Below are 10,112 nucleotides of genomic sequence, written 5' to 3'. Positions count from 1 at the left end.
GTGCGTGGCAGCGGCGGTGGCCTCTGGTGAGCTGGCCGACCGGCGCGAGGTCGTAGAGGATGCTCCCAACTCCAAGCGTGTTGCGGGCTCGTTCGAGCTAACGGAGGAGGTCAATGTGATCCATATCAACCTGAATGGGTCTGAGGACAAGACGGTGCGCGTCGGTACCTCACTTTCTACTAAATAGGAAAGCACGCTCATCGACTTCCTCTACGCCAACAGAGGCATCTTTGCGTGGAAGCCTTTGGATATGCCGGGCATCCCAAGGGAAGTCGCCGAGCACTCCCTGGACAACAAGCTGACCTCCAGGCTGGTGAAGCAGAGACTATGCCGCTTCGACGAGAAGAGGCGTAGGGCCATAGGCGAGGAGATAGAGAAACTCCTCTCGGCAGGCTTCATCAAGGAAGTCTACCACCCCGAGTGGTTGGGGAACCTTCTTGTGCGAAAGAAGAGTAGGAAGTGGAGAATGTGCATTGACTACACGGGTCTTAACAAGGCATGCCCAAAGGATCCGTTTTCTTTGCCCCGCATAGGCTAGGTAGTCGATTCTACATCCGGGTGTGAAGCCCTTTCCTTCCTTGATGCTTACTCTGGCCCTCACCAGATAGCAATGAAAGAATCTGACCAGCTCGCTTCCTCATTCATCACTCCTTATGGCTCGTACTGCTATGTTACGATGCCTTTTAGACTGAAGAATACTGGTGTGTTGTACCAGCAATGAATTCTCTGATACTTTGGGGAACTCATCGGGCGGACCGTTGAGGCCTATGTGGACGACATCGTAGTCAAGTCCAAGAAGTTCGATGATCTGGTGGCCGAACAGGGTCAAGCTCAAACCCGAGAAATTCATTTTCAGGGTACCTCGAGGGATGCTACTAGGCTTCATTGTGTCCGAATGTGGCATTGAAGCCATCTCGGATAAGATTGAGGCCATCTGAATGATGGGTCCGTTCTGGAACCTCAAGGGGGTCTAGCGGTTCACGGGATGCCTCGCAGCTCTGAGTCACATCATTTCGCGACTTGGCAAACGCACCCTTAGTCTCTACCGGCTCCTAATGAAGAGTGAGCACTTCACTTGGATGCCGGAAGCGCAGTAGGCGCTCGACAACCTCAAGTGCATAATGTCGGAAGCTCCTATCCTGGTCCCACTGACTGAAGGAGAAACACTCTTGCTTTACATTGCTACGATGATGCAGGTCGTGAGTGCGGCTCTAGTCATTGAGCGTTCAGAGGAGGGGCGTGTCCTGAAGGTCTAGCGCCCCATCTAATTTGTCAGCAAGGTGCTGGCTGGCGTTTATGGAGGTGCAGTGCACCGAGCAGGTTGGTGACAATCTCCAGGCTTCCGAACTGGAAGGTCTGGAAAGGCGGGAACGATGGAGGCGCCCACGACCCATTGCTGGGGATCTTGGGAAACTCCAGGGAGCTGAAGCGGATCGTCTCGCTCTGGCTCGCCGCCGGGGCGGCGAATGGAGTGATCGAAACCATCCGATCACCGGAGTAGTGAACACACAAAGCACTCCCCACGAACAGCGCCAAACTGTCGCTGCGGGAAATGGGCAACTACAAAACTACTCGATTGCTCGTTTGTTGTGCGCTTGATCGGATATGGTCTAGCACGCAAAGACTTGAGGATTTAGACTGGTTCAGGCCAAATGAGCCCTATGTCCAGTATGGGGGGTGGCGTTCTTGCTCTATTGCTCTCGAGCCCGGGTGCTCAAAGTTCTGAGGGAGCTTACAAACAGTATCTAGCAGTGTCGAACCTCTAGGACTCCAACCCTTTGCTACGGGGGGCTTTCCCTTTTATAGTTCAAGGTGGGGCCCCCATTTACATATATCTAGCGCTGAGTCTTGGCTCTGTCTGGGACTCCTTCGTCTTTGTCAGTCGTCGGGGCTCACTCGGTCAGTCGGGAGCGGCAAGGCTTGAGTTTGGTTGGTTTTCTTGGGCGACAGGTTGTCCAAGTGCTGTCCCTTCCCTGGCCGGTCGGGATGGCCTGTTCACTCGGATGGTCGCTCGGTGGTCATCCCCAGTCTTGTCTGCCTGGACCTACGCCCCCAATCCGCAGGGCTACCTCACATTCTCCTCGTGTAGCCCCTGCCTGAAGGACAGCACGCCCAATGAGGGGTGCCTTATCTAGGTTAGGCAGGGCCGTCCGGTCACACTTGACGGAGTAATGGAGCGGTGCATAGGAGCAGCCATCATTACGGCGCGGGAGGCGACGCTCGTTGATGCCCTCTCCTGTTACGTCGCGGGGCCTGCATGGGAGGCGCTCTCCCTCCGTCAGAGAGCCCTGTAGCCCACGTTCACGCCGCGCGATAAAGGGGAATGGGCGTCGTGGAGCCTGTACGGGGACCTGGCTTGTCTGGCACGCCCGCCGCGCAGGGCGGTAATCTTGGAGCGCCGTCCCGGGTCGTCCGCCACGGCTCTGACCCGGGGCGCCAGGTCGGGGGGCCTCTACGTGTCCCGGGAGGTCTGGCTCCCGGTCGTATTGGCTTATGAAGGAAGGCAACCGCCCTAGCCGGCTGGTGGGCCGTGCCGTGTCCAGCCCAGGGGACTTGTTGGTCCTTTTTTATGCGGGTCTAGCCCGTCAGGGGTCCCGGGTTCACACCCCCGTCACATATAGAACTCATCTCAGGCAGATATCATAGTCATACAACACAAATGGTCAAACATGGGTTCAATTATTACATAAATCAACTGGATTTGTAGTACGAATTCCCATTACAAGCCCCTTAGGCTAATTCGAGACAAACAAAAAAGGAAGCAGTAACCAAGCTTCAGGGCCTTCCTTCATCTTGGGTCTTCATCTCCACTGGAAGACTCGAGTGTAGCATGAGCCTCAATTGTACCATCCATCGTCGTTGGTGTTGAACTCTAGGTCGGACCCTGAATCTATCCAAGCTATCCCCAAGAAATGGGGTAGGTTCATGTCACCATCAGCATGCAAGCTTTAAGTGGACTATATTCACTAGTAGAAACAATAGCTCCCATAACGTTTTGAGCGTGATGTTCTAAAACTTTGTCATTGAACATACTACATCTATGACAAAAATCCAAGGTTCATCATTGGTCTTCGGCGGTAGCCCTCAGCCCCTGCTTAACTATGATGAAAGTAAAACACGCATCATAGAACAACATCTGTTTCATCGTAGTTCATTGGCGTAGCCCTCAGCCCATACGGAACTATGATGAAAGTAAAACACGCGTCACAAAACAACATCTAATAGAGTCACAAAACGGTGCTAAATTGCAACTCATCATAGAACCGGACTGCCTGCCACATGTAGCAACCTGGACCCGCCGGTCCACGTGCCAAGCTTGTGGATCAACTATGACAATGCGAGTCCACTAGAGAGGTGTGACCCGGGCATCCATGTGTACAAGTGCGAGCCCAAGAGGCTGACGCTAACACGTGTACTTGTAGATCCCGCGGTTGACTGGTCAAGTATGTCTACCTGGCAGCCACATGTGTTGATTGGGACCCGACGGTCCATGTGTCAGGGTTGTGGGTTGATGGTCCAGTATGCCTCGGCGACGAGCGGGGCTCGATAAGCTGGCACTCGGTGTTCCCGTGCTGCGTTGGAGTTGGCACAACGATGGCAAGGTGGAAAGCGGGCCAAAGTTTGGCCTTTGGTTTCTTGGGCTAGGTGCACATGCGTGTTGGCATTTGGCTACCCAAGGCCCCGGCTTGGCTGCACGATGCGTGCAGGGGTCCGGTGCCTGGAGTTGCAATGGCAAGCGTAGGTGACATAGTGGCATCGAGGTCCTTGAAAAAGGCGTATGTCGGGTGGTCCTAGGGCTGCACTAGTGAAGGTTCATCGGTGGCCATGGCTCCCTGGCAGCATGAGGGAAGCAAAAGGAAAGATGGCAGCAACCTTCCCGGGCGAGGGTCGAAGAAGCCAGGTTCGCTGCAGTGGTGATTTAGAGCAGAGACGACTTGATACTGTGACGTGCTGCGCTGCAACATTGGCGTAGCCGTACGGACGGTGGTGCGATGAAGTCCTGGCAGTGTCCTCCTCCTCCTCTTCCTCCTCCTTCTCCTCGCCTCACTCTCCCTCTTCGGCCCTTCTTATGGTGGTGGTGGAAAAGGGAAATCCCCCAGGAGGTCCTATGGTTTTTGGGCTTTGGCGGATACAAGGGTCTTATACGCGGAGAGGCTTTTTGCACGGGGGCAAGGGTGTGAGGATGGCAGTGATCCTCGGCATCCATGCCATGAACGTGTGTCATGCGAGGCAAAGCAGGCTGGTGCTGGGTTGGGCCGGTAACCGGCCGGGCACGCGAGGTAGGTTAGCAGGCCGAAAGACTAGTTGGGTCGGGCTGCTAGGGGTGTAGTTAGGATTTTAGGCCTCGGTTAGGGTTAGGGTTTTGTTGGTATTTTAATTTAATGGCTAAATTCAAATTAAATCCACACAATTTCAATTCAAAATCTTTCTACCAAATTTGAAACATGGCAAGTTCAATAAGATCCAAATAACTCCAAACATTTCATACTAGCAATATGGTCCTTATTCATTAGATTTTATTTACTAGGAATTTTAGAGGAATATAGATTAGCCTTGAATTATTCTAGCTAATAACACTTTCACACAAAAGTTTTTGAAAATCCATATTTTTTGAACTTATAACATCTCGTATAAACACGGGAAGTTACGGTACCTCTTAGGCCGCTTCCAATGGTTGAGCTGATGGGATGGTTTCTTATGTGGTTGAGAGAAAATAGAATAGAGAGGACTCGCTAGCGGTGACAAAGACACTACTACCAAATTGATTTGCAGGAACACTATGTTTTATTCAGGGGCGGATCAAAAAGATAACCCGCTTCTACAAAGGGAGCGGAGCAACTATAATAACAAAGGGAGTGGAGCTACAACAACAGTTGACCCACCCCTAAAAATACATTTTAGGGATGGATGATGGCATCGCCTGTTGCTGAAAATAACCAATATTTTTAGGGACGGTGAAGCCATCACCTACCCCTAGAAATGCATATTTTAGGAGCGGGTGATGCCATCACCCGTCTCTATGAATGGATATGTTAGGGGCGGGTGGCACTATCATCCGCCCCCTAGAAATGCATTTGTAGGGGGCGAGTGATGCCATCACCCACCTCTGGAAATAAACACTATTTCTATATGACAGTTGTAGCATCACCTACTGCTAAAAATTATTTTCAGCGGCGGGTGATGGTATGCCCCGCCCCTACAAATAGTCTCACATAAAAAAGAAATCATAACTTTTTTATATGATCTCGGATGAATACAAAGTTTATACCAAAATTGTAGAGCTGGACCAGATCTAATTTTTTTATTTGACAACCTTTTCATTTAAAGTCATTTAATAGTCCAAAAACGTATTGTAAGTTTTCTAGTTTCAAAATCTACAAGTTTTGTTGTATTTTCAAATAACCTCAAGTGTAGAGTAGTTTCATATCAAAGTCGAAGTGGTAAGATCTAAAATTTCATAGTTTATACATTATCCATTTAAGATCATTTAGGATCACAAAATCACTTACTAGTTGTGCACTACATATGACTACAACTATATAATATCTCATACAACTCAAGTTATATTTTTCAAGTTTTCACAATCTTAACCTTTATATACATTAAAATATATTTAGCATATTTTTTCTATATATAATTCACAATAACCATTGTGTAGAAGTTTCACTTTTTTTAACTTATTCTACCATATTTGAAAATATAAATGGATTTTTGAAATAAAATAAAAAATATATTTTTAGGTGCGGTGATGGTGTCATCGGCACCTATAAATCGAGTTTAGAGATAATATAAAAGAATAGTGTATCTCATAAGGTCACAAGTGACTGTATAGTGTTAGTGGAGAGGAAAGTATATGCGAGACTTGAGGTAAGCGGTTCAAACCCCGATTTATAAAAAAGTGCATATTTTGTTAAAAAATATACCTCGGTAGTAGAGGGCTTGTGGTGGTGGCTGATTAGCTGGATATTCATTTCTAGCTAGGGATGAGTTGGATTCCTATGAGCTAGTTGAGGTGGCCTTATTGGAGAAGGCCTTATGTTTCAGCCATTTAATTTACCTAGATCGTACAACCATTATTTAGTCCAACCATCATAAAATTTCTCTTTAAATATTTGTACTTTTCTATCATTCATTTTACTCAATTTGGTTGAATCCAAGTCTATAATGAAATATCCTTATTGTTTTTATTCTAAAATTTAAATACTAATTAAACATACACCAAATGGATTGTTTATTTAAGGACTTTGCTTGTTATCATTAAAAAATTAAGAAATTATTTTACGTTATTTTTATTCTGAATTTAGTCGTTTAAGAATTGTACTTAATATAGATTCTTGTTTAGTTATTTTTACATACCAATTTGTATAGAAATCATATACTAATTTTATTATTTTAAAATTCTAAATTTATGTATCTCTTTCAATTGTATTTAACGTAGATTCTTTAGGTTTCTCTATACCATTAGGCCTTTATAAAATCTAACAATGTATATTTTTCTATTTTCCAGATAATATGATAATTATATTTCTAGTCACTCTCAATGAACGTTCTGGCTCCCTTTTACTACTATTGTAGTATTAAGATAATAGATACGCCGTCACAGTATACTTGCCGTTATAATTCAGTGTGCAATGACTTGCAGACTCAATTCAGCTACAACAAGGTGATTTTCAATTTTGCTCCCTAGAATCCACCCAAATGCTAGAAGCGGGTCAGAAGGAACTGAAAATAGTGGACATTGGGTGAAACCGTAAAAGGTACGGACCCGACGTCATCGAAGCCTATAGATCCTGAGCAAGGTGGAGGATCGGCGCTACTAGAGGGAGGGAGGATAACTAACGGGCGCAACGACGTAGGAGCGAGATCGGCACCGTGTTGAGATCCCGATCGATGGGAATAAACTTGGATAATAATCTCAACAACCTCGGAGATGGACTGTAATCTAAACAGCCTTTTCTGGTATAAGTAATCTTAACAACCTCTTAATTTGTTGTGATCAATCATCTCTCGATGGCCGCAGGCCGCAGCTAGTAGCTAGCCTATAAATTTGCCCGTCGGTACGTAGATCAATCGCCAACTCGGCCAACTCAAGCAACTACTACTAGATAGTTGCACACGGCTTCGTTCTCCATCCTCCTCCGAGACATGTCGCCGGCAACACTTCTCGTGTTGCTCGCCGTGGCCACCGGTGCTTGGTCGGCGGCGGCCGTGAGGCTGCACAGGGGCCACGACTACGAGAGGGTGTTCGACCGGCAGGAAGCCGACCGGGTGGAGGCCCTGCCCGGGCAGCCGTCGGAGGTCGGGTTCCGGCAGTTCGCCGGGTACGTGACGGCGAACGAGTCCCACGGCCGCGCGCTCTTCTACTGGTTCTTCGAGGCCACGCACGACGTGCAGAACAAGCCACTCGTCCTGTGGTTCAACGGAGGTAACTTCTTGCGATCTATTACGTACATTATTTACTGTTTCGATTTATTTACCTTTTACTCTGGCATCTGTCTGTGATGATGTGTATATATTGTTCGATCTGCACTGCAGGACCGGGATGCTCGTCCGTTGGATATGGAGCGCTGGAGGAGCTGGGTCCTTTCCTGGTGCAGAAGGGCAAGCCTGAGATCAGCCTCAACCCCTACTCGTGGAACAAAGAGGCCAACCTCTTGTTCGTGGAGTCCCCAGCAGGCGTCGGGTTCTCCTACACCAACACCACCAAGGATCTCAGCCAGTTCGGCGACGAGCTCACCGGTACGTACGCATTGGCATCGATCAATCGCACATTTATAGTACATTTTTCGATCATGTTCTGAACTGTGTGGATCATGATAACGTTGTAGCCACTGACGCCCATGGGTTCCTGGTGAACTGGTTCAAAAGGTTCCCACAGTTCAGGGGACACGACTTCTACATCACCGGCGAGAGCTACGCTGGTACGATCTCATTATGCAATCATAGTGTTTATTAGATTCATCTGCCAAATGTGACGAACTAACAATGTTACGATCCATGACCATGAAAAAAATCCTCCTCAGGGCACTACGTCCCGCAGCTGGCGACGAAGATCCTGGAGGGGAACAAGAAGGCGCACCACAAGAAGGACCGGATCAACCTCAAGGGCATCATGATCGGCAACGCGGCCATCGACGCGAGCTCCGACGACCGCGGGCTGGCGGACTACGCGTGGGACCACGCCATCATCTCCGACGAGCTGTACGGCTCCATCAAGAAGGAGTGCACCTTCCCCGAGGACGGCCCGGAGAGCGGCCCCTGCAACCAGGCCTGGAACGAGTTCTTCGGCTCCATGAGGAACATCGACATCTACAGCCTCTACACCCCGGCGTGCACCGACACCCTTACCAACGCCAGCCGCAGCAACTCCTGGAAGCTCGCCGGCACACCGCTCACCGTACGTCGCCGCCGCCGTCGACTGTCCATCCATCGCGCCTCTTTAACTTGTTCCCCCTTGCCTTGTGTTTTACACGAAGATGATTATTCATGGCAACATTTTTGCAGAGGATCCACCATGGGAGGCCGTACAACACGTACGACCCTTGCGCCGACTACCACGTGGTGGACTACCTGAACCGCGGCGACGTGCAGGCGGCCCTGCACGCGAACGTGACGGGCATTCCCTACGCGTGGACGCCCTGCAGCGACGCGCTCACCGACTGGACGGACAGCGCGAGCTCGACGCTGCCGGCGATCAAGGGCCTGGTGGACGCCGGGCTCCGCGTGTGGGTCTTCAGCGGCGACACGGACGACCGCGTGCCCGTGACGTCGACGCGCTACGCGCTGCGGAAGCTGGGCCTGGCCACGGTGAAGGAGTGGCGCGAGTGGTTCACCAGCGACCAGGTCGGAGGCTACACGGTGGTGTACGACGGCCTCACCCTGGTCACCATCCGCGGCGCCGGCCACATGGTGCCCATGATCAAGCCCGTCCAGGCCAGCCAGGTCTTCGCGCACTTCCTCGACGGGAACGAGCTGCCGGCCACGCCCGTGGACGCCACTGCCGCCTAGATGATCGAGTCATTAGCTAGTTAGTTGTGGATTAGCTAGCTAGTTAATTAGAGGTTCAGCATGCAGTTAGGTTAAGTTAATAATCATGGATCTTTTAGTTGCTGCTGTCATGTACGGACATCTGATCAATAAGATAGGGATTAGGTTGGATTGTTATCATCGTTGGTTAATAATGAATCGGGTTGCTATTGGTTTGGAACTTTGGATTATTTTTTTGTGCCCTTCCACATGGACTTTAGTTTGCTGGCGCCTTATTCTGATCCCTATCTTCATCGGAGGATTCAGATGCACTTAGATTACCGTTTTTCCTGACTGCGATGGGAAAATAACAAACTTGCTCGGAAGTTGAAACCATGAGAAATACACAGTTACTCAATGGTGGAGCACAAATTAAGGTGAGCGCGCAAGCTAATGCAAAGGTGAGTAAAGTCAACTAGCAATTAGATGGTGTGGAACAGAACGGTGGGGAACTTTTTTTATTTTTCAAGGGTTTGACCACAATCCATATTACTGTAAATGGGAAAAAGGTTATTTTTCAAGGGTTTGTTGACCACAATCCATATTATTGTAAATGGGAAAAAGGTCCACTTTACTACCATAAACAATCTAACTCTCTAAACGAAATTTACCTGTTTGGGGGAGCTGGAGCTTCTCCAAAAGCTCCACCGGCTAGTTCAAAAAGCTACTTTTCAGAGAAGCTAGAGAGCTCTGTTTGGCGGAGCTTCTTGACCATCAGCTTCTATCTCCTCCCTCCTTCCTTGCCCGCCGGCCTCCGCCACCATCGCCGTGCTCGCCCTCCTCCGCTGCCCTACTCGCCTCCTGGCATGTAGCCCCGCCCGCCGTGCCAACCTCCCGGCGACCGTGCCAGACCTGCCGCCACGCCGACCTCGCCGGGCCCTGCTGGCCGCGCCATGCACCGCCGCACCCTGCCCGGCCGCGCGCGGGCGCTGTAGCCCCTGCACAGAGCCCCTCCGCACCCCGACGAGGCCCGCTGAGCCCCTCTGCACCCTGTCGAGGTCCGCGGAGCCCCTGCGCCGCCGCGCGCTGGATCTGGGGGCGGCGACCTTGAGGGAGGGGGAGAGGAGGCCACCGGATGCGTGCGA

The 10,112-nt window shown here is 50.0% G+C and overlaps 1 protein-coding gene across 1 annotated transcript; it reads left to right on the top strand.

The window, feature by feature from the left end:
• The first annotated feature begins 7,146 nt into the window (after positions 1 to 7,146).
• On the top strand, positions 7,147 to 9,185 carry LOC120669301 (serine carboxypeptidase-like 34). Its single transcript, XM_039949077.1, has 5 exons — positions 7,147 to 7,426; positions 7,537 to 7,740; positions 7,830 to 7,922; positions 8,025 to 8,398; positions 8,506 to 9,185. The coding sequence occupies exons 1-5, from the start codon at positions 7,147 to 7,149 to the stop codon at positions 9,007 to 9,009; spliced, it is 1,455 nt and encodes a 484-aa protein (XP_039805011.1). The 3' UTR covers positions 9,010 to 9,185.
• The last annotated feature ends 927 nt before the right edge of the window (positions 9,186 to 10,112 follow it).

Source organism: Panicum virgatum, chromosome 4N (assembly GCF_016808335.1).
Source record: "Panicum virgatum strain AP13 chromosome 4N, P.virgatum_v5, whole genome shotgun sequence".
In the NCBI taxonomy this organism is placed as follows: Eukaryota; Viridiplantae; Streptophyta; class Magnoliopsida; order Poales; family Poaceae; genus Panicum; species Panicum virgatum.
This window is presented reverse-complemented; position numbering and strand designations above follow the sequence as displayed.